At 38.1% G+C, this 24,427-nt stretch overlaps 1 protein-coding gene across 3 annotated transcripts; it reads left to right on the top strand.

Annotated features, from left to right (window-relative positions):
• Positions 1 to 1,650: 1,650 nt before the first annotated feature.
• Positions 1,651 to 23,950, top strand: CHFR (checkpoint with forkhead and ring finger domains). 3 transcript variants are annotated; one of them, XM_040576805.1, is made up of 18 exons: positions 1,651 to 1,778; positions 3,202 to 3,349; positions 5,369 to 5,468; positions 11,777 to 11,886; positions 12,668 to 12,727; positions 12,891 to 13,100; positions 14,346 to 14,561; positions 15,120 to 15,276; positions 15,565 to 15,719; positions 16,308 to 16,470; positions 17,346 to 17,488; positions 17,942 to 18,061; positions 18,377 to 18,460; positions 19,194 to 19,264; positions 20,194 to 20,281; positions 20,457 to 20,564; positions 21,715 to 21,787; positions 23,535 to 23,950. In XM_040576805.1, exons 2-18 carry the CDS (start codon positions 3,214 to 3,216, stop codon positions 23,575 to 23,577), a joined length of 2,037 nt encoding a protein of 678 aa, XP_040432739.1. In that variant the 5' UTR covers positions 1,651 to 1,778; positions 3,202 to 3,213; the 3' UTR covers positions 23,578 to 23,950. The 3 variants fall into 3 exon arrangements, with proteins under 3 accessions (XP_040432739.1, XP_040432737.1, XP_040432738.1); XM_040576803.1 differs by lacking the exon at positions 1,651 to 1,778 and adding an exon at positions 2,581 to 2,664; XM_040576804.1 differs by lacking the exon at positions 1,651 to 1,778 and adding an exon at positions 2,624 to 2,773.
• The last annotated feature ends 477 nt before the right edge of the window (positions 23,951 to 24,427 follow it).

The raw sequence follows: 24,427 nt of genomic DNA, 5'->3' as shown, positions 1-24,427 counted from the left end.
TTATCTGGCTGGCTAAGCAGCGCAGCATTTAAAACCTAATTTGTTGTATAATTTAATTTTAATTGAGTCTCCCATCCACACAGGACTCGTTAAGCTAGCTGTATGTTTCACTTGCTGTCTTTTTACATGGATACTATGGGAGAGCTGCAGGAGCTGAACCAATCGTTCGCTTGCACTGTGCTATCACCAAGGTGCAGTAATTCCTTGGTGTGATTGCAGAGGGATCTCTTGGCAGGAATATTTGGGAAATACGTTTTCTCTATGCCACAGTGTAACAAAACAACTCCCTCCCTCAGCTAATGCCATGGTTTACACAAAAGATTTGGTTGTTGGGCTTTCAGTTACATCTCCCATATGCTGGTATTTTCCTCTGCTGCTCAGAGATAACAATTACTAGTAAATGTGAGCAATAATAAAAATGAAGCACTGTGACAATGCTTTTGAGTGATAGTAACTTTCACTGATGTGCCTCTCTTCAAGTGTATAAAAGGCACTAGTTCTCAGTGAGGACAAAGTTGAAAGTAAGCAGGGCATTTTACAGACAAATCCTTTTGGAGGAATGCGTAGGCTTCAAAGAACCAATTTTGTGTAGTAGTATTACTAAGGGAAGAGTTATAGGCTAAGGTCAATAATGCAAAGCTCTTAAATACATGCATCAATTTTGACTTACATGGATGCTCATGTTTTCTCCTGAACTGGGGCCCATGTGACTGAGAACTGTGAAGCAATAGTGTACTTTATATATCAGTTAAAACTGCAGATCTGAAACACTTTTTAAAATTATTTAGCTTGTACCCATAGAGACGTGGGGCTTTCTTGCACAGGCTGGTGTCACTGTGAAATTCACGTGGCAAAGGGGATCCACAGGGGTTCCAGGAAAGCTTAAGATAAGAGCAAAGTCTTATCATTCAAGCCTGTGAATCAAGTAGGAGTACCAAAGCAAAGAAGTCCAAATGGTTTTGTTTTCAGTATGTTTTCTTTTTCTCCTTTTTTTTTTTTTTTAATGCCTTCTGATTTAATCCAAACTTCAAATTTTTTGGGGGGTGGTGGGGAGGCGGGGGCAGAGTTCACTGCAACTGTCTGGGTTGTATGACTAATCTAAGAAGCTAATCGTCGGTGAGATCTAGGGTATCTCAGTTTCCTCCTGCTCTATTTTGATGCACTTAAAACTGTCCAAGTTCCTTAGATGAATGTGGTGAAGGAACTCACAACCAGAAAGCTGCTACTGGTGTTGTGCACAAGGATAACAGTTAATCTGGCTAAGAGGCCATCTTACTTGCGGTGCTAATTGGCCTGAGATTATGGTACTATTAGTACAGATGTCCCAGGAAACACTTGAAAGAGATATACAGAAACAAGGGACAGGTGTGCAGGCTGACCAACAAATGGGCAGTAGTGATAGTTCTTTACGCAAGGGGGGAGGAAAGGACCACCAAATTCAGGTGCTTTCTGTCTTAATAGCCTTTGCGGAGCTGGTGTGTGTGTGTGGGGGGAGTTAGGTTATTTATGAAGTTCTTCAATGATTCAGAGAAAGAGGGAGTGATGCATAAGAGGATATCTTTCAGGAGACCCTGAGGAAGATGCTCCAGACTACGTGGATGTGTCCACCAGAGGACATGCAGCTGCTGGCGGGCAGGCATGAGGGCCGACCGCCTGAGGTAACAGCCATGAGGCTGGAGGGTGAAGGCAGCACCAAGCACGTGGTGGAGGGAGACAGCGCGGCTCTGTGGGATTTCAGACTAACCTAAGGCAGGAGCAGCATGTGCTCAAGTGAGGAGGTAAATTGTTCTTGGTCAGTTGAGCACCTTAAGGTGGCTCCCAACAGGATGGAAGGGTGGAAGGTGAATTAGAGGACCTGGGGAAATAAGCATGAGACTGATAGCCCCACAGAGGCTGGCTTAGTGCAGTGGGGCTGGGAGGGCAGGCCCTTCCAGCCCAGTAGGGTTGCCCTTGGGGAACTCATGAGACCTCCCACTTGGTGTTTTGTTCAGTTATGTTGTTTGTTTGTTTATAACTGTAGAAGAGGGTGTTAAAACAGGGTGCAAGCTACAACCTCAATGCTCACAGCAGAAAGCAAAGATTTAAAAACAAACCCTACCACCTTTGCTACAATCTCTTCATAGTATAAAAATGAGAAGGTTATGGGGGTAACAAAGAGCAAGGTGATGATTCTTAAGGGTGTGGAAAGCTTTGCTGCTTGCTCTTGTCCCTGCTAGCCCTGGGTTTGGGTACATAAGGACTCCCTCAGTGATTCAGCCGGGACTCCCCACTCTGGGCACGGACCCCACCAAAGGACACTGATCCCCCCTCAGTGTGAACATCATTTCTAAACCGTTTCCCTTGCAAGTATGTTTTTATTTAACTACCAACTCTTCAGTAACGAAGAGTTAAGCTACGAGTATTTTTCACTATCCGCGACCGAGCTCAGCCGCTTGCCAGCACGCCCAACCCCCTGTGAGACCCTCAGTCCGCCCTCAACAAAGATGGCGCCCGTTGCGTTGTTCCCCCTAGCGAGCCAGCCCACACCCAAGATGTCCGCCGAGGCGTCGCCCTCCGTCCCTCCCCTCCCCGTCTCGCTTCTCTCCCCCGATGCGCCGCGGAAGACGCGACGCTCCAGCCGGCGCGGCTCGGTGTCGGGCGCCGGAAGGTCCGCCCCCGCCGCCGGTGCGTTCTGTATGGCCGCCTCCAATGGCGGGCCGGGCCCCGCCCCGCGGCGATCAGCTGAGGGCGGCAATGTCTGGTGACAGGAGCCGCCTCGGCCGCCGCGCTGGGTGTAAGGGCCGGGCCGAGGGGAGGGGGCGCCGGGCACCGAGCGGGCTGCCGGGGGGGGAGTTCCTCGGCACCCCGCGGCACCCCTCGGCCCCCCCCTCGGAGCGGGGCGGAGGGGAGAGGGGCGGTGAGCTGCGGCGAGAGGGGAGCGCGGGCCGGCCCTGCCCGCTGCCCCTCAGGCGGAGCCCTGCGAGGCGGCGGCGAGCGGCCCGGGGAGGGCGTTCCGCCTCGGCACAAAAGGGGGCGGGCGGGGGCAGGGAGGGGGCCCGGCGAGCCCCCGGGGGGCGAGGGGCTTAGGGGCAGTGTGCGGGGCCCGGCCCCCGTGAGGGGAAGGGGGCGGGCGGCCGGCCGGCTATCCCCCCCCCCCCCCCCCCCCGCCTCACCCCGGGTGCTGTGTGATTTGGGGTCGCTTTGTTTGTTTGTTTTTGTCAGATGTGAATCCAAATGGAGCGCTCGGAAGGAGGCGAGCAGAGCAAGCAGCAGCAGCAGCCCTGGGGGAAGCTGATCCGGCTGGGTGCTGATGAGGCAGAGCCGCACGTCCTGCTGCTGAAAAGAGAATGGACGATTGGTCGGAAGAAAGGTGGGACAGGCTGCTTGTGCTAGGGCGGGTTGGTGGGGACAGCAGGGAGCCCCTCCTGGCCTTTAAAGCATTAGGAGGTGGAACGTAAGTCGTGGGACTGAGAGTAGTTGGGTCTGGCCGCTTTCAGCTGTCGGAGGTGCTCCCCAGACTGTCCCTTGTTCCCCTTGGTGCTGTGCAAAGAGAAGGTTTTACACTGACCTTTTTCTTGTTTTCGTCAGATTTCAGCATGTGCACGTTTACAAGTGAATGTGCCTTTTAGGTCGTCTGTGACAGTTTGTACAAATAAGAACAAACAATAGTTGATTCAGAAGAGTGTCTGCATCAATCTTACTTAGGTTCCCTTTTCATTTCTGTGGTTAAAATGAGTTGGAACTGCAATACAAAATGCTTGGGCTTCACAGAAAAGAAAACGTCCACATAAAAGCTCACACTACTTCTGGCTATATAAAGATTGCCAACAAGTACAGAAAGTTTCTTGGAGTGGATTTAAAAGCTTTATGTTCTGCATCTAAGGCTATTAATATTTGTCTCTTATTTTAATGCTTACTGTACTTGTCACCATGGTGTTATAATTTTTTCTACTCTGCCATGACAACCCTAATTTCCAATTCCTGTCCATCAGATCAAACTATTTGGCTAATTGCATTTTGTAAAGCAATAGTCTTGAACAAGGGCTAGATGTTATTACTCTATGAGTAATGCAGATAGCATGTTGTTGGAAAAACGTTTTATGTATTTACACATGGTGATATACGTTTAGATTGCTTAACATTATCTAAGCTGTAGGTAAATCCTTCAAGTTGAGGTCTAGATGAGGGTTGGATTTCTTGCAAGTTGAGTTGTTTCTGTACCTGTCTACTGATAGATCAATAAAATGAGTGACTCTGAGAATGACAAGCTTTGGCTTGTAAATATTACTCGTAAAATTTTAAAGAACATTAGAAAGGACAAAATGCTCCAAATGAGCTTTCCTGCTACTGGCGTAATTCTGAGTAAAATTTAGTTTACTCGCTTTCATTGTGCTTCCTGTTGTTGCAAGTTGTGCAACAGTTAACTGTAGCTGTTGACTGTGCCCTGAGTCTTTGGAGCAGGATAGCAATAAGCTGTCACAACTGTCACCAGCATTAGTGGCTGCTCCTTTTGGGTATGTTGTTTTTGTCAGCTGAGGTACAGTGCACCTACAGTGTGAATAGGTGAAAGTGAATCATATTTTTGGGGTTTAATTTTCCTGGAAGCAGGTCCTTTGAGTCATTTGTGAGAGAGATTAGTGTCTTACGCAAGGAACTTTGAGAATTGCCTTGAACAGTCCATGTTAAAGGGAAGTAAAAAACACTTGATTTGCTCAGAGCCCTGGAGCTGTAGGTAGGAAGGTCTCTACCATGTCAATATTGTCACTACACTTCTCCAGCATATCCCTAAATCTTAGTCAGTCCTGGGGTTTTTAGTCTCCAGTCAGCTTTAATAATGTAACAGCACTGTCAACAAAGATAAGGAATATTTTCTTATTTCAAAACAAACAAAAGAAAAAGGCTTTAAGGTAGAGCAGTGATACTCTCATTTATCAGCTCTTGGTTCCACTACTTCTTCCCAGTACACCAGGATGAATCAGAAGTTAAATCCAATCAATCAGTGTTACACTGATGTGGAAAAAGAGCGGGGTGCTCTGTGACATATCCCTCTAGAATTTAGGTTGAATGCTTCTCAAGTATTTGTGAATTGGTACCACTCTGGAGCAGAGTAATTGTGACATGATTTCCATCTGTAAAGGCTGGGATTGGGGAAAGAAAGGGAATGAAAACATCTTGAAATGGTTGATATAAAGGTGTATCAGTACATGGGGCTACTTTATTTATGTATCACATAGATGGACTATGTTTCTGCCTATGTGCCAGTAGAAATTTTGAACTACTGCAGATGTACATGAGTCAGTTTGTTGTGCATTTATAGCCATGTAGAATGCTGATCTGTCTGTGTAATGTGTATTTTTAAGCACACTGGAAAATCTGCTTTCTTTTTAAGGTTGTGACTTATCTTTCCCTGGAAACAAGTTGGTGTCTGGAGATCACTGTAAAATCATAGTGGATGAAGAATCTGGTCAAGTGTCATTGGAAGATACAAGGTTGGTTCTCCTGTGCACTTCTGTTGTTGTCTTCTCTTTAGTCTGTGAAGTAAAATCTTGTGTATTGCTCAAGGCATCAAGAGTAAATTCTTCTCATTTTCCTTCCTTTTTCTCTCTTTTACTTTTTGCATCTGTGGGGTGGGGTTTTTTTTAGATTTTTTTTTGGTACGTTCTAAGTATTTTTTTCTTCTTTAAAGGAATTAATGAAAAATACTGATGATGTAATAGTTCTGTGGGATATTTCCTTAGTCTTGTGGGGGAAAAAAAATGATTACAGTGATGCCAATGTTCTTAAAAGTTGTAAGCATGAGTGTGCCTCATTTCAGGTACTTGTGAAGGGAGGTAGATACCAGCAGTGATGATCTCAAATAAAACTCATAAAATAGTAAAAGTCTGTATTTGTTATACATTTTTCTGGTATTCAAAATATCAGTAGTCTGTATACCACAGGCAGTTATCTGTCTGTTGTGGTGGGCATGTCAGATGCAGATTAAAGCCTATTCAATCTACTTGAATAGTAAAAGATGCTTGCTAGATTTCTACTGTTGAAATTTTTGTTTTCTTTTGTTTAACCAGAATGATTTTTTTTTTCCATGGTGTGTCTGTATTCAGTTAACGGTTTGAGAACTAAGGCTCTTAATGTAAGAAGATTTAAGCACATATCTCCTTGTAACTACTGGTAAAAAGCAAAGCTAATTTAGTGGAACTACTTTTAGTATATAAATTTAATTACATGCTTCTTCATATACTGAAGGCCAACGAACTTGCTATGCTGGTGAAGTTATTTTCTGTAGAGTTTTAAGGCTACTGTGGAAGTCAAGTAGCACTGCAGGGGTTGTGGGTGATTTCTAGTGGATTTTAGTTTTTCTTTATAAAATTTGAAATAGGAATTTGAATGGAAGGGGATTTCTTCGGAGATTGTAATCCCCTTCAAATTTTCATCTGCTTCATTTTTGACAGGATTTTTTGTCTAAAATTGCAGAAAGCTTCTGGTTTATTACATGTCAAGAAATCTGTGACACTTCAGAATGTTTCTGTAAACCACATTCTTCTTATGCCATGCCCCTGCAGTCAATAAAGAAACAAATAATACTTTTCTGCCAGCTTCCCCCATTCTTTGTGTCTAGAAGGCATTTTACCCAAAGATGAGGATAACAGTTCAAAAGACAGTGAAGTATATGCATAAAGACAAAATATAATGTGGGAGATTTTACAGGGTATCATACTGAATCTGTTGTTTCCTCTTCAAACATACCAGAATGCAGTTAAATATATTGTTCTGGTAGTTCAAGGTTAGCATCGTGTACTTGCTGAAAAAAATGTTTTTAGTTGACACCTTTCTTTTAGCAAAACATTTGTCTCTTGTTCAACGAGAGGCTGTGCTGATATTAAAAGGAACTCACTTCTAGGTATTTACATGGGCTATTTATTTTTGTTTCCTCAAGTAAAGCAGAACATCATGGAATTGTTCTGCTTGGAAGATGCCTAAGGAGGTCCCCTACTTCAATTTTTTCATTTCCCTTTGTTTCAGCTTATGATCTTTGTTACCTCAGTAAAGAGCCTGGCTCTGTCTTCTTGGTAACTTCCTCATAGGTACCAGCTGGTTGCTATTAGGTCCCATGCTCCCCAAGCCACCTTCTCACAGGTAAAACAAGTCCCATTCCCTTAGCTCTTTAGTTCATAGGTATTGTGCTCCAGCCCTCTGGATATTTCAGTGGATACCTGCTGGACTCTATCAAGTTTATTAAGACCTTTCTTGTACTAGGTTACCCAAAACTAGATGTAATATTGTAAACATGGGTTAATGAGTTCCAAGCACAGTGGAATAATAATCACTGCACTTGATCATCTGACTACGCCCTGTTAATACAGCCAAGTGTGCTGTAGGCCTTCATCACTGCCAGGGCATGCTGCTGACTTATGCCTAGGCATAAGTCCAAGGTGCATGATCTCATGCTTAGGCATAAGATCCGCCAAGATCCCTTGCTGATGTGTCCCCAGCCTTTACTGTTGCAGGTGGTTATTCCATCCCATGTGCAGGACATTGTTTTTGCCCTTGCTGAGCATTGTGGTGTTCCCACCAGCCTGCCTAACACCCTCTCTAGAGCCCAACTTTTGCATATACTGAATATAACCCCTACTTTGGTATCATCCACAAGCTTGATAAGGGTGTACTTCCTCTCCCCATCTAGGTTGTAGCTAGAGATAGTAAACAGGATAGGTCTCTGGATAAATCCCTGATGGTTTGTGGCTGTTGGGAAAGCTTGTACTGCAAGAGGCTGTGGAATGAAATGCTAAACTTCAGGGAAAAAATGTCAGATCTAGCTAGGACATCTAGGTAATGGCTTGTAAATGTCATCCACCAATATTATTCCACACTTCCAGATATTTCAAACAGCAGGTCAGGTCATGTTTGCCAATCTGTGGTAGATTCAGAGGGCAGCTGTAAACCCAAGTTTGAAAAACCATCCATTGTTTCAGGTGCATTTAGCCGGAAGAAGTAGTTCAGACCTATATGGTGATAAGAAAAGCCAAAGAAATTGTGAATGATGTAGTTTTCCTACCTTTCCTTCTTCCCCTCCCACACCCCCGTACCCAGCCCAGGCAAAAGGTGCAGCCAGCAGGAAGAGAACTAGCCAAGTCAAATTAGTACTCCAATACTGTGGAGTACTACCAGTTAGCTGCTTATGCATGTTGCACTTCTTTGTGGCTAACAGAAAAAGAATAAGGTCATCCATGTGTTCTGATTGCCTGTCAGTTGGTATGAAGCATACCAACCTCTTGCTGAATGAAGAGACTAAACAAGTTAATGTAACTACTTGCAGAAGACCCCACTCTTCTGGGTCTTCCAATGTTTGCACTGAATATCAGCTGAGTTCCAAAGAATCAAGCAGGCTGAAAGAAGAATTTTGAATGTTTGAGTTGGCAATACTGATGCCCAGAGTCCCAGAAAAATACTGCAGCATCAGCTTTTTCTGCTGCTAAGTGGAGAATAGTTTGGAAGCATTGCTGTGGTCAAGCTCAGATTTTTCTGGTGAAAAGGAATGCATCGAAGGAGGCAGCTGGTGTGGGACAGTTGAACTGAGTGGACTTTGTTTTTCTATTGTAACTAATTCAAAGAACATCATTAAATACATTGTTGACTGCCCACATGTTTTTTTTATCTCTGTGGTAGCATTCTTGGATCTATTTTTGAAAGACTTACCAGAAGTTCGCAGGTGGAAGGAAATGTGTAGAAAACTTAATTATTGAGTAAACAGAAATTTGGAAATAACAAAACCAAGAGTTAGCAAATAGTACAATACAAAATCCATGGAATCGCCCCTTTTTGATGTATGTTTCTGCTTTATTTTCCAAACCGTGCCCTAGTTGCTTGGTACTCTTGAAAGAAATACAAGTTAACCTAACACAGCTGAAGCAGTCATTGGTTTGCTGTAAGTAAAAGCAATTGTAGGATTCTTTGAAATAGAAATTTAAAAAGCAACTAAGGTAACTTCTAAGGACCTCCTCTTGTTGTATGCTAATGTGTTTTTTTGTTTGTTTGTTTTCAGGATTCTGATTAAATATTAAGTGATTTTTCAGAGCAGGAAAGGTTTATTTGAACAAGACTCTTACTTGTGACAGATGAGCCGGTATTCCCTTTCTGTGGGGGAACAAGAGATTGATCTTCAGTGGAGAGTGGTGTCCTTTCTGCTACTAAATTGTACTTATCCTGCAGTCAAGCTATTTCTGTGAATGTAAAATAAATAAAAAAATGAAACCGATACAGTACAGAAGGGCTTCAGTAATTTATTAAAATTCAAAATTAATTTCAGTTTATAGTGTGTTCAGGATAATATGCACTTAAATAACTTCTAAAACTATTAACCCATAAGCTTTACCATAAATTACATTATTTTCCTGGATGGACACCAGTAATTACTAGACAGTAATAGACTGTCATTTTTCTGGGAAGGATACCAAAGTATCTTACAATATACAGATCATTTATCTACTTCAACAACAGGTGTCGTCTGAGCGAAACGTGGTTGTTCATATCAATTCTGTATAACAGCCTGGATAATGTATAGTTCACTAATCAAACTGTAAAGTCATCAATCATGTTGGAACTGAGTCAAGGTCTTTTTTTTTCACCTTTTTAGAAAGGTGACATTGGGACCTTTTGTGACATTGTTTCACAACTCAGACAATTTATGTCTGATAGTCCTGTTTTTCTTCTCTACATCAAAAAAAAAATACAGCCAGTTAAAATAAATTCAGTAATAAGTCCACAGTAATGACCTTCATATTTAGGATTCTCATTGTATTTTCTACTTATAAGGACCTTACTATAGTCTGAAACATCAGAGGAACGTGCAAATATCATTATTTATTGTGTGTGTCTCATTAAAAATACAAAATTAATCCAGTGTGTCGCCATATCTGTTAAATGTCTCTGAACATTTAAACTGAACCCTGAAACTGGAAATGCTAAGTGAAAGAATAACACAGTTATCTGCGGTAGTTGGATTTTTTTTTTCTTTGATAATTGTGAGATATAGAGGCAACTGCTTCAGTTTGCTAATGTATTTGAGAAAAGCTTATGATTTTCTGTGTTAAGTGGGACCAATTTATTCCTACTTCATTTAGATCCGTAGAAGCCACATAATTAATTACTTAGTTCTCATGGATGTCAGTATAACTGTGCAGGACTGAAAAGATTTGGATATTTGTAGCTACTTTGTGGATTAGGGTCCTGGGTGGCAGCTTCTGCAGCTTGCATCATTAGACCAAGAATGAGTGGTTACTGATGCATGATGGCGATAATTTTTTTTCCAAGAAAGTCTCACTTGACTTATTGCCCCTCATAACCATCTTTTTAATATAGTATTACCAACATCAGTGTCAGGTTAAAAACAAATATAGTTTCCAACAGACTGACTAGAATTATTTTTTCTTCTTAATTGCTAAACTTCTGGTGCTTTTAGCTTTTAGTGACATGTCTGTTCTGCTGTCGTTTTCATTCTCAAGTCTTTCAGGCTTCGACATCTATATGTCTAAAGTGAAAAGGCAAGCTCAGAATAGTTTTTTTGCTTATAAGAGAAGCCTGAAGATTCTTTAATGGAGCAAAGATTGTTGTGACCTGAAGATTTTTGTTTGTTGATATCTGAAGTTGCTTTATTATTATTTATATTTGATTAGTTGATTCATCCATATATAGAGAGAAAGCAGTTGCATAGGAAAAAGGAAGAACTAGTATCTTGTTCAAGACATGCTGTGGTTATTCAGAAGGACTTCCTTTCCCTTCTAACTTTTCAATGTAATGCTTTTGACTTTGTGTCTGAAAAGGTCAGCAGTCCAAAGTTCTCTTTTTTTTTCTTTCTTTCTCTGTTGATATTACTAAATAACAAGAGAATTTTTTAGGTTCAAGATGCTTTTTTTCAAGGAAAAATACGGAGGAGAAGGGAAGGTGCTAATTTCTAAGTAACTGTTGCTCTCTTCTAGAAAAACTAGGTTTCTAGGTCTAGTTGAAGACTGCAAAGTGTCCTGAGAATGAGTGGTGGCCACCAGGAGGTGGCAGCAGAGATTTGCTGTCATTTCATGGAGAAGCTTGCTCTGCTGAGGGGAAAAAAATGATCTGTTCTTTCATGTTTGGTACTCATTGCTGAGACTTGAAATAGCAGAAGTCTGAAGTTCTAGAATGCTGCAGCCCTGAAAGAGGCTTATTGCAATTGAGCTGAAATTTTTCAGTATTTGAATAATGTGATTGAGTTATAAAGCTTGTATATAAAACATCACAGTGAAAGAGCAAAGATCTCAATTAATCAGCAATGCTTTGTATTTGCCTCTTCCCTGGTTTAATTTCTTCCATGAGTCTTGCAGCTTTTATAAATACCAAAATAATTCTTTCCAACTTGTCTTTTAATTGTGCATAATGTTTTTTTTCACTTTGTCTTGATTTCATATATTTCAGATATCCCTTCCTGTTTTATACTTAAATGGAGGAGATTTGTCTACAGAAAGAATCATCTAATTATTTTGACACAGTGGCCAAATGTCAGGGATCATTTGTCTGTCTATCTGTCAGCTACCATCCCTTTACTAGGAGCTCTAAATGAGCTCTGAAGTCCAAATAGCCCTGAACTTCTGTCTCTCTAACAGTTGGTTTGGTGTTTTGTTTTGTTTCTGAACAGTTTTTTTGATCCTTTCTTAAAATGTTTTTGAGAGACAACAGTTTTCGTCATGAAAAGTATCTTGTATTTTCCCTTCCTTCTCCTAGGTATTTATGAAAACATTTACTCCAAGTTATCTTTTCTTTCTCTTTACAGTACTAATGGAACAGTAATTAATAAACTGAAAGTGGTTAAGAAGCAGACATACCCTTTACAGACTGGAGATGTGATCTATGTTGTTTACAGAAAAAATGAGCCAGAGAACAGTAAGTAAATAATATTTTTTTAAAATGGTATACTTAATCATTTTTGAATCATGAAAGGGAAAAAATGTAATTAAAACAGAATTACTTCATTTTAAGACAAACAATTTGTTGACGTGTAGAAACAAGTCTCCATAAAAGAGGTCATGGACATGCCAATTTTTACAGTGACAAGTAGCAAGTTAGGGAAATCTTTCAAACTGTATTAGTTTGAAGTGTTTGGTTTAAAAAAAAATAAAATCGGGGGGGAATGGGGATATATTTTCCAGTTGGTTTTATTAATATATACTGAGTTAGTTTCTCGATGAAACTTAGAGCATGCCATAAATCTGTTGGTTTTTGAGTTCATGCATTTCACAAATCTAAACAAAATGGATTGAAGAATTTGAGAAATGAATTAAGAAATAATAAGCTTAATGTAGCTTAATAAGAAGAACAACTTTCGCTGAATTATCACTAAAGATACTCGCAGTCTGCTCTGACACAGAGCAATTTTAGGTTTATGAAACGTTTAAGCCTCTGGTTCCATGGTTGGCACAAGTTAAACTTCACACAAAAGCCTCTCTGCCTGGTTTCCTAAGAAGAAAAGATCTTGCTGTGCTGTTCCTAATTGCCTCCTAAGTAGGAGTATTAACATTGTACTGCAGAGGTGATCCCTCATGTCCCTATTCTGTTGTCAGGCACTTTGGGGAAGCAGCTGCTTGGACATAGAATTTGCTTGTGTGAGAATAAGGTTAGCTGTTTTTTGGTTAAAAATTCTGATTAATATTTTTCTCTCTTTTAGATGTTGCGTATCTTTATGAATCCTTAAACACAAAACAGGATGCAACTCAAGAAACAGTAGGTAAGGAAGTAATTTAAGACCCAAGAAGAGGAGCTAAGCTAAGCTCCAATAACTAATGCAGCCTTTTTGAGAGAATTTGATTCCTTGGGAATTCTGAAGCCATGATGTGGTGACTGTCACACAGATCCTTCTTTCCCCTTTTTTTTTCCCCCCGTCACTGTAGAAGCTAATGTAGAAAACCAATGCCATGTGACCAAAGATACCTCAAGTACAGGAAGAAGTAATGATGAGACCCAAATTACCTCATCACCATCAGCTACTCAGTCTTGCTATGAGGAACCACAGCCATCTACTTCTACATCTAACCTCTTTAATGCTTCTTCTACCTCTCTTATTGAGTCTGCATCTGAGCAGGATAATCCATCTACATCTGGTAAGAATTGTGTCAAGTATTTAAAATTTGTTATCACGTCAGCTGTTATTCCAGATTTGAACTTTAACCTTACCCCTCTCTGGGTCTGTAGTATTTACTTTGTGAAATTGTAATGAAAATACCAGGTGGATGTGTGTACTTCCTCTGAGTAGGCAGAGTAAATCTTGGTGGATAGGTAGAGCAGTTGTGAGAATTGCTTATGCTATGAGATGCACAAAATCCTTGTAAATCCCAGACTGTTCTGTTGGTACACTATGGGTTTATAGCAGTCTAGTGAAACCTTAGCAACTGTATATGGTTCATATAACAAAGCAAGTAGATACAAGTGCTTGCCTGCATGCAGTCACTCCGAGAAAATACTGTGGTTGTCACTGTTTCTGCTGCCAGTCACCAGACCCCTTTCTCTTGCTTAGAGCTCTAAGGCCAAAATATACCATGTAGATCCCTTGTCTGTGATCTTGTATTGCCAAGTGTTAATACCCCAGTGCTGCATAACTTCTATGATAGAACTGGAATAAGAGCAGTTCTCTGAAAAATGGCATTTGTCAACAATTCATTGGGACTTCTTCCACTCGTTTGAAATATATGGAAATAAAGCTTTGTGCTCTGCTGTGCTCCTGACCTATTATCAATAGGTCATATATAATATAATGTTATATATATTATATATATATATATTATATATGTATATATGTATTATTATAATATATATATATATATATCTTAAGGGTTCATAATATTTCATTTATATATATTATATATATATTATATATGTATATATAATATGTATGTATATGTATTATATATGTATGTATATGTATTATATATGTATATATAATATACAATACAATAATATACAATACAATAATAATATACAATACAATAATATATTGTATATTATATATAATATACAATATTATCAATATTGTATAAATCCTCTGCCTAGCATCTTTGTCAGAAAATAATAGTCTTTGAATAAATACTCTATACTTTAGAGGAGGGTGAGTTGTGGGTGTTTTAAGTAGGGTTACACAGCTAATAGCCTTATTTTCAGATCTTCCAGTTAGATTGGCTCAGTGTGCCTGTAGTGTAGTTAAGCAGATATTACTTCTGTGCTTTTGCACCACTTTTTTCTATTCAGCTGTTTAAATTGATGCATGTGCATCATCAGCATTTGAATAATTTCTTTTTTCATATCCCATATCTGTATGCAGTTATGTTCAATCTTCTGTTTTTATTTTGCAGGATCGCAATCCTCAGTTTTCACTCCTGTGCCTGCTTTCCCAATCTTAGAATCTGTGTGTCTAAGAGCACTGCATGATGAACATGAGAAGCTTGATGATAATACTGAAACTTCTGCAATTGCTTCAGAAATCAATGACAAAGAAAAAGCAGAATCAGATGCTCAAACAACAGGGGAGGAGGAAGTTTTGGAACCTGCTAAGAAGAAACTAAAAGAAGGCTAGTATACTGCACTATTCTGCAACCTACTCTGCACTCTAAGATTATTGTTGAAAGTTAGTTTAAAACACTTATACATAGCTTTAAGTTTCTAATTTAAGTTTTTTAAAGAAGCCCTGTGAGATTAAGAAAAATAAGCACAGATTATTAGATTTCTGTTAAAGTGAAGTAAATTGAAAATGCACACCTATCAAACGTAAAGAGGATTGAAAGGCTAGGTTAGTATGGGATAGGTAATGTTTTCCCTCCTCACAATGTAATTATATGTTTTAGTATTGTATTAAATAAGGAAAGTAACACTTACCCCCCTCTCCTCCCATCTGCAGATTGAGTCAGGTCAGCTGTCATCAGTCCATTTTCAATTTCTTCTCATTTACTTGTTTTCTGGTCCAGTGAAAATGACAACTTCTTTAGCGGAAACGATTATGTGTAAAGCAAGAACCTTTAGTGGGGCCACTGTCAGTGAACTGTGAATTAGTGTACACCTTTCAGGTCTTTTTTTTAACAATTAAAAAATAATTTCAGAAATACATACTATGGAGTCTTCTGCCTTTGTAGATGAAGATTCCTGTCCAAATGTTCCAGCAGCAGCTCCAAGTGAATGTATAATTAAAATTGGCTCTGAAGATGCAAAAACATCAAATGTGAAACCAGATAAAATGGAAGAAACATTAACTTGCATTATCTGCCAAGAGCTGCTGCATGACTGTGTAAGGTAAGTATGATTGACAAAAGCTGTAATCATGTGATATTAAGATAAGTTCAGTGACAACTGCTTGAGGTGGCCAGGATATTTAGGGTATTCACAAGCCCTTCTGAGTCTTTTTTTTTTTTCCTCCCCTCCAAACTATATAGTTAAATCAAGCAGATGCTTTACAACTGTGTCTTTCTGATTGTCTCAACGCATCATAAATATCTTCTGAGTGTTAAAAATGTAACTAAAAAATTGAAAGATTTGTTTTTTACTTTGTGCTTTCATTGCTGTCATGCTTGTGTTTTTCAGCTTGCAGCCTTGTATGCATACTTTCTGTGCTGCCTGCTACTCTGGGTGGATGGAGAGATCTTCTTTATGTCCAACGTGTCGTTGTCCAGTAGAACGTATTTGTAAAAATCATATATTGAACAACTTGGTTGAAGCTTATCTAATTCAGCATCCAGGCAAGTTGAACAGTGTGTGTAAAAGAATCTGATGTATTTCACACATTAGCTGTGTATGTACCTGATGTAAGCGCAAAGACTATTGTCTGTTAAGTTTGTATATGTCATGCTACTCTGCTGTTTTCTCTGACATGGCTGTAAGAAAACAACTGCTTACATGTAATCTGACATAGTAGCTTGTAATATTTCAGGTAGTGGGTGAGAATTAAAGGCGATTTAATGCTGTAGCTGCATATGCTAGGAATTCTTAATTTTATCTTACTACTTATGTAGTAGTAAGAATGGGAAGAATATCAGTCCTATCAAATAGGAGGCACTGACTGATTAGGTTGCCTAAACTCAGATAATTCTGAAAAATATACTTGAGTATGGATTTAATTAACTGTGATCATAGACTCATGAAAACAAAACTTCACTTGCCTGATATTAGAGTCTCATTAGCAGACAGTGGAATTTAACTACTAGAACTGTTATCTAAGAATACATTTTGTGAAAATGCAATAACCACATTGTTAAAGAAGGGTGGGAGTAAGAAATGTGGTGAATCCTGTGCTCTTTTCTTGAAATCTGAATTTGGTTTTCATGCAGATAAATGTCGTAATGAAGATGATGTACGTAGCATGGATGCTCGAAACAAAATTACTCAAGACATGTTGCAACCTAAGGTGCGGAGATCTTTTTCAGATGAGGAAGGAAGTTCTGAAGATTTACTGGAATTGTCAGATGTAGATAGTGAATCTTCAGATATCAGGTATGTCTATCCAAATGGTACATTAAATTAGATTTGTTTATGATTGAATACCTAAACCCACAAGCTAAACTAGTTCCACAAACACTGTTATTGCTAGTATTGTTTCCATGATCATTTCCAGAATGAATCTTTTGTTTTCAGGTAAGTTCATCCTTACCAGTAATTATCTCGGCAATTCTGCTGCCATCCTACTGAACCTTTACCAGTCAACAAAAATATTTAATACTAGAACACCCCAAAACCTAGCAGGATTCAGTTTATTACCAACAGCTCTATCCGGAATAGAACAACAGATTCATATGAGATGTGTGAAAATGTCTTTTGTGGCTGTTGCTTTACAGAAAATAGATTTCTGGCTAAGGTCTTGTTATGAGATAAGCAGTCTATGACCCTATGAGTCTAGCTGCAATAATTGTGCTTTCTTACATGTCAGGCATGCTGCTTTAACCAAGTATATGCTACTGAAGCATCTGATGCTTGACCTAGGGATTCCCAAGCACGATAACAGCTTCTCATTTCCAACAGCAAACACTTCTTGCTGTATGTCTAGAAGAGAACAGGAAAACTCTTCCAGTAGATAATTATTCCAACTTTGTTCCATTCTTTTTTTGTTCATCTCAATTCCGGTCACACCACTCAATTTTCTTTTTGAAGCTATTAGAAATCCTTTCTTTCATAGTATTTCCTATATGTTACAACTAAAGCGTTCTTCACAGCTGTGAGGTACTGAGTTATGTAAACTTCCATATGTTACTGGATGAAGAAATTCCAAATTTAAACTTCAAGAATGTGACCAACCTTGTCTAGCATAAGGATTTGAGTTATATTTGCATTTGTTGGGTGTTATTTCCTATGACCTTATTTCCTTTCTTCAGTCAACCATATATAGTATGCAGACAGTGCCCAGGATATCGAAGACACTCTGTTCCAACTCTGCCTGGCACAGGCCAAGAGACAGAAGCAGGAGGAATACAAGCACTGGGAGATGCACCCTCTACATCTGCCAACTTCCCTGCAGGTTGGTGTCATGAAGTCTTCACAGCAGTATGCAACTAAGATATTCCAACTCATTCACCTGTTACGAACTAAGTTTGCTTACTCTTGTAGTACTGTGAGAGTGTCACCACTCCACATAGTTATCTTTGCACATATCATGAAATTTGGCTGTGGTTCAGATAGACTTCTGATGGTGGATAATTTGTAAATTGTTTTACATATTCAAATATTTTTACACACCTCTGTAGTTTAGAAGTCTTAATGTAATTTTTCTGTTCTTTTAAAGAATCTTTCTGAATATATATATACATATTATTATTTATATATAATATATATATATATATATACTGCTTCCTTGATACTTGCAATTTTTTTTATCTTGTGTTCACTAAGATCCCTAGTCCAGATTGCAATCCTGTGCATCATTCAGTCTATACTTTTGTTCCTTTTTCTTTGTCTTTTTCCATCCATCTAGCTGTCCAGGAATATGTGTGTCCTGCTCAAGGAAGTCACGTAATATGTACCTGCTGCTTTCAGCCAATGCCTGACCGAAGAGCAGAGCGTGAACAGAATCCTCATGTTGCTCCTCAGCAATGTATGTGTATATATATATATTTTTAAGCTTTTCTTAAGTTTGGCTACAAAACTAAGTCTTGCCTTATTTTAGTGAAGTTTAGGTTTATTTTTAAGAGTGTTCTTTATTTGAGTATTCTTTATTGGATTCTTGTAGTCAGCGCATGAAATAAAATTTATTATTCCTCTATAGAGTTTATTTTAAATTTGAAAGTTTTATTTTATTTTTTTTAAAAAAAAGTTTATCAGGGCTCTATTATTATTGCTTTATAGGGACAGTGACTATTGAGTTTTGTTGTGTGCAGTCCTTACAGGGGTTTTCTTTGCTATTTTACAGGTACAGTTTGTCTGCAACCCTTCTGTCACTTATACTGGGGCTGCACTCGGATGGCATGTTTTGGCTGTTTGGCACCATTCTGTGGTATTTGGGGATAAAATGTTTCTTATGAGCGTGCTTTCTTTGCAATAATTTCTGTCTGTCTTGAACTTCGGGTAATTTAAGAAATATGATAGATTAGTTTGAAACACAGTTATGCAAAAGGAAACGCAGGCTGTGTCCTGACATTACAAACAAATAATTCTTGAGCAATGTGTATTAGCTTCAAGAGGATTTGATTTCTTGTGTCCTTACCATATTGAGCTTGAAAGCTGTGCTTGTTGAGCAAAATGCTTTCCAGTATAAAAAGGATCAAAGTGTATTTCAGCCTAGTAAGAGAATCGTGCAAGTCAATGCAAGAGCACTGAACATTTGGTGTTAACTGATTGGAAAAGAACCTTACTCTCTTAAATATGTAGACTGCTGAAACTCAACGTTTTAAAAAAATAAAAATAAATAAAAAATACATCAGAACAGTTGAAATTACTTGACTGTAGTTTGAAGCTAATGGAATATGCTTTAATAACACTGTTAATTTGTGTAGATCACTACTACTTGTGGACTGACGGTGAAATTGTAAAATCTTAATGTTTTATCTTTGATTTCAACTGGGAATTATGTATCACATGCTTTAGCACATGTTGAACACAGCCATGTGCTTGGAGCTCACATGAGTTTGTGCACGTTATTTCAGGAAACAGAAGAAACTTCAGAAAATGTTTGAGGGCCGAAGGGTTGGGGAAGAAATAGTAACTGTTCTTCTTCTTCTTCTGATTAGAAATAAATCTTGGTGACAAGTGTTTAGATGGAGTCCTAAATAACAACCACTATGAGTCAGATATCCTAAAGGTATGCTTAAAAATCTTTATGTAGGATGCAAAATAATAAATGTACATTGCTTAAGATTTACTCCTGAAATTATAGTGATGTGCTGCCTGACAACTAAAGTGACGGCATTGTGTCACTTGCAGCACGTTTTTCTGATGAGCAAGTCAGATGAGCCCTGAATGTTCAGCTGGACCAAGACTGTAGTTACTGTATCTAGACAGGAAGTATTTTGAGGTGGTAATTTGGCTCTTCCCATCTTTGTATAGTAGGGCATGAATCCTGTAGATACATTCTATTTAGCAACTCTTCCCTTACCACCCAAATTAACAAAAAATAATTGCCATAACTCATGAATATGAGTTTTAATGACTAGAATTCAGATATGTTTAGTTGTTAGATTATCCATGAACTTTACTTTAAGTATTTGTTTGAAGTATTTGTTAGGGAAGTCAGTTTCTACAGTCTAAAGTGTAACATCTGAAATATTAATTAGAGAAAAATAAATCACTAAAATATATCAGGAAAACTTTTTTTTTCCAGAATAGTTAAAATTGTATTTGTGATGCATGGAAAATATTTTGTCCATGCCATGCCTAGGTTATCTAAATTAGGTAAAGATTGGATGAAATCTTGATGCAAGTTAAATGAGAATGTGACTGAAGGGAGATGATGTGACTTAAATGAGAATGTGACTGAAAACAATTTGCATTGTTTTGGCAAAAGTAGGTATACTCTGAACAAAAGATACTGAGCTAAAGACTTTATTGGTGATCTGAAAATATCTTGCTCATTAAGCTAAAGAAAAGGTATTTTTATTTGTAGGCAGAATCATCCCATTTTGAAAGCCCAGTTAGATCTAGATTTGGAAATATTTGGGGGTAAATGGCTTTGTCTGGCTTGTAATGTTGGAGATTTTTCTAATTTAAGTGCTTAAATCACTCTTTTTTTAGGATTACCTGGCATCCAGGGGTTTGACTTGGAAAAATATGTTAAATGAAAGTCTGTTAGCTCTTCAAAGAGGAGTTTTTATGTTGTCAGGTATGTTAATGTTCATTTTGGTCTATGTGTAACTCCTTGTATATGTATAACTCAGTAAGTAATATTATCAAGAGGTTTGAAGTTCTGTATATATAACCAGTGTCATGATGTTTTTGTTAAGTTTGATTTCTTATTCCTTACACTGACATTATGTACAAACTGGATTTCTCCCCAGATTACAGAATTACTGGGAACACAGTGCTTTGCTACTGTTGTGGCCTTCGCAGCTTTCGAGAACTTGCCTACCAGTACAGGCAGAATATTCCTGTTGCTGAGTTGCCAGGTGGGGATAGCTTTGCACAGTACAGAGAAAGTCAGTTAAAGAGTTAGTTTTATTCTTGTATCCTCCGTTTGAAGCCTTAGATTTAAATGAGATGTGTGTTTATATTCTCCAGGTTAACAGGTCCTGGTGTAGGGCAATTTTTTAGCACCTTTATGTAGCTTGGTGGAAGTCTTTTTGCAGAGCTAATATGCTGGTTGCTTTACTTGTCAGCTGCTAAATTTGCATATAGTTATTGTCAGACTCCCTAATGGGATCTTTTCTTTCAGTATGATTTCTTATGCATATAATAAATGTATCTGCTTAGTGAAAAGAGGAACTCAGTAAAATCCAGAGTAGATTCATCGGGAACTAGTTGATGTAATTTATTTTTCTCATTTAAATATGTAAGATGATACATTTCCTGAACAACTTCATATTTTTACCAGCTCTCGACTAGGAACAAGAATGTTTTCATAAATTAATTCTAAATCTGTTTGCATTTACAGTTTTAGTATAAAATAGCATACAAGCAACTGTGCCTCTGTCAGTCCCAAATCTGTTGGGAACAGAAGCTCTTCTAGCAGTCTACTTTTAAACATTACGTTTGTCCAGTCAGTTCTTGCTAGAAACCGCTTCCATGTCTTTAACTATTGAGAATTCTGCGTCTGTGCATAACGAAAGACAGTCAGTCTAGCTTGTTTCTTCTTCATGTTGCTTTTCTTTTTAGTGTAATGCCCTGCTGGACCACTGAGTTATAATGTATGTAAAACTAAGGGAGAATAACAAACTACCCAGATTAATTAGTTTTTCTTTCATATGGAAATGTATATAGACATGCTCAGTGTCCTAAACTGTAAAGTCCGTTAAACAGTCCATTAGTCTATTAAACTAAGTAGTAAACTTTCACCTGAAAGCACTGAGAAACAAATCTTTTCATCATAAGTCTGTATGAGATTCAGAATGGTTTTTCTTTTTTGGTCCTTTACTGAATGTTTTCTTCCTTTCTAGAAAGGTGAACCAAGATAGTTTATTGCAGTTTCTTGCAAATGTTTTGTTTCTTTACAATGTTTGCTCTGGTCAGTAACCAGCACTATCAGTGGTGTAATAGTATATACCACCTTATTCAATAGTTTATTTAATAAACGTAACATTTTATTTCTTCTTCTCGTAGTGACTGTCACGTCACGTCCTGATTGCTACTGGGGGCGCAACTGTCGAACTCAGGTCAAAGCACATCATGCCATGTAAGTTTTACAATCTAGAAAGTGTTTTTGTTTGGTTGTTTTTTTTGGCTTAAAAACAAAATCTGTCACATGATAAAAATGAAATACTGAGCCTGAAAACAGGGTAATGCTCTATTTCTCAAGTGTTTTAGTACATGTAAGGGACGTAGACTCCTGGTTATTCATGTGAAATGTCCATCCGAACTAAGGTCCTTGATTTAAAAAAAAATAAAAAAATTCAAGGCCACTGATAACCAGTGAAATGCCATTCTTAAAAGAAGAGGCATGTGTGTTAAGACAAATATTAAAGAATTTTAAAAACAAAACAAAAATTGTCCACCGAAGAGCTAACTCGCTCCAGGGAAGGTTAAAAAAAAATCCTTCTTGCTGTATTCTCTAAATTCTCAGTGTGGTTCAAGACAGAAGAGCTGTTACCCCTTATTGAGAAACTGCTTTTAATGAACAGTAGATTTTGCACCATCTTTCTAATACTGCAGTGAACATGCACACTTAGTATAATTCCTTTAATATTTCAGGTACTGTGGGTTGAAAATAACCAGTCTGTACAGCTTATTACAGATCATAAGAAAGACTTTTAAAATATTCATCCCCAGTCATTTACAAATTCAGAGGGTTTTACCAAATACCTTTCAAAAATAACTTGGAATTTAAGTTGCAGATTTAATTCAGAAGCACCACCATTACCTGTAACTTCATGTTACAGGACTGTATATGTTCACACAGGAAATATTGTTTTGAAATGTTAGAGAGTTAATTCGGTATTAAAGCACTTACTAGGTGTGTGCCTTTGCATTTTGGTGGATACTTCCATCTAAAATGGAAATGACTGATTTTTTTTCCTTCTACTTCTTTTCTTTCAACCATTAGCAGTTTCTAAAACTTCACTGACTGCTGCTGTTAGCTATTAAAATCCATGAATGCAAATAAACCTGTCATACTGTTCCTAGATATCCAGTCGTGGTTTTGTTACTGAGCTAAATAGTTAAGTAGTTTGGTTATGTAAGCAAGGTTTCTTCCTAATCTTTCATCTGATTCGGTAAGAGGGGAGAAAATTCATGGTCTCATTTGCATTATCTCTTCCACACATGTATATACACACTCAACACACCAACTCATGTTTCACTTGTCAGGATACACGTAACCCAAAGAGAGAAATAGAATGAATAGTGAGAGGTTTTTGAGAATTCGAAAGGAGTACCTTGTATAGAATTTTGTGCTATCTATTTAGAACAGGCAGACAGGCTTGCCATTCCCATAGAACCTAAATAATAAAGAATGAGAAAAACGTTACTTATATTTTATCACCAGAAGAAGACTGTAAGCCAGCAAAAGAACATATTTGTGCTCAAATGTATTATTAGACTGCTTAATGCTAGTTCCCAGTGAGTTGTGTAATGCTGTCTACTAAAAATAACCCATGTCTCTCAGGACAAAATGAATTCCCTTGATTCCTGTTTTAATTGCCTTCTGGACTTGAAGTATGCAGAAGTATAGAGGAATGCTTTTAATAACAGGTTTTCTGTATGCATAATAAAACTACCAAGTGTTAGGCAGGAGAGATGCTGAAAATCCTGTTACAGATAACATGTTAGTAGAGTTTGATCTAAACAGGTTCTTAAAAACACTGTTAGTGTGTAAATGTTCTGTTTTAAACATTTAAAATACCCCGTGAAAGATGCTGACTTTTGTGTTGCTTGACTTCTGAGAACTGTGTTGCATTTTAATACTTTCTTTTTTTTTATTTCAGGAAATTCAATCACATTTGTGAACAAACACGATTCAAGAACTGAATGCTTGTAGTCTGTAGAGAGGGGACAAAAACTTGTTATACTGCTTGTACAGTTTAAGGTTTCAGGGGATCTTCTCAGTTCTCCCAGTAGCAGGGAATCAATAACTTTTGCATCAGGTAATCTGGTGTGAACTTTTTAATTTGTAGAATTTTACAGCTGTATATGAATAAGGTAGATTTTTTTCCAAGAAAGTCAGCAAGCATTGCATTCCATCCTCATGACTACAGTGTCCCTGTATCACTTCAGTGAAGAACACATACAGAAATCACACACAAAAGCCAGCCATATCTTGGGAAGACCTAAGAATAAGGAGTGTATTTGCACTACTTGTGAAGAAACTAAGTAAAATCCTTAGACTTAAATAGAAATGTTTTGTATAAGTATCTGATGATTATTTCAAGAGCCATTAATATTTAAGAAGGAAATTGTCAGTGTATATTTGTAACTGCATTTTGCGGTAGTCTGATATTTTGTCACTACCCTTTGCATTTGGGCTAGAAATACATTAATCTTCACTTAAAAAGAAATTCCGTCCATTAAACAGCTGTTTCAGCTTAAAGCTTCTACCCTATGTGCAGTGTTATAGTGGAAGAAGTACAGTTTCTTTTCTTAGTTTTGTTGTGTTGATGGTTTTTATTCACGTTAAATTACAAAAATAATTGCACAAAAATTTGAAAATCACGTTTAAAGTTGGGGTAATACTTGAAGCAAAACAGACTTCTGCTAATATTACTTCTGTAGTATTTTATATCAGAAGACCAAACCGTGCTTTTGACATAGAGCAGCAGCCAGTAGGACACTGGCTCATTTTTTTTGTATTTCTTTTTTGGTTTGATATTGTGTGCTAAGT

This window comes from Cygnus olor, chromosome 17, assembly GCF_009769625.2.
Source record: "Cygnus olor isolate bCygOlo1 chromosome 17, bCygOlo1.pri.v2, whole genome shotgun sequence".
In the NCBI taxonomy this organism is placed as follows: Eukaryota; Metazoa; Chordata; class Aves; order Anseriformes; family Anatidae; genus Cygnus; species Cygnus olor.
Note: the sequence above shows the minus strand (reverse complement) of the source record. Positions and strands in the feature narration are given on the sequence as shown.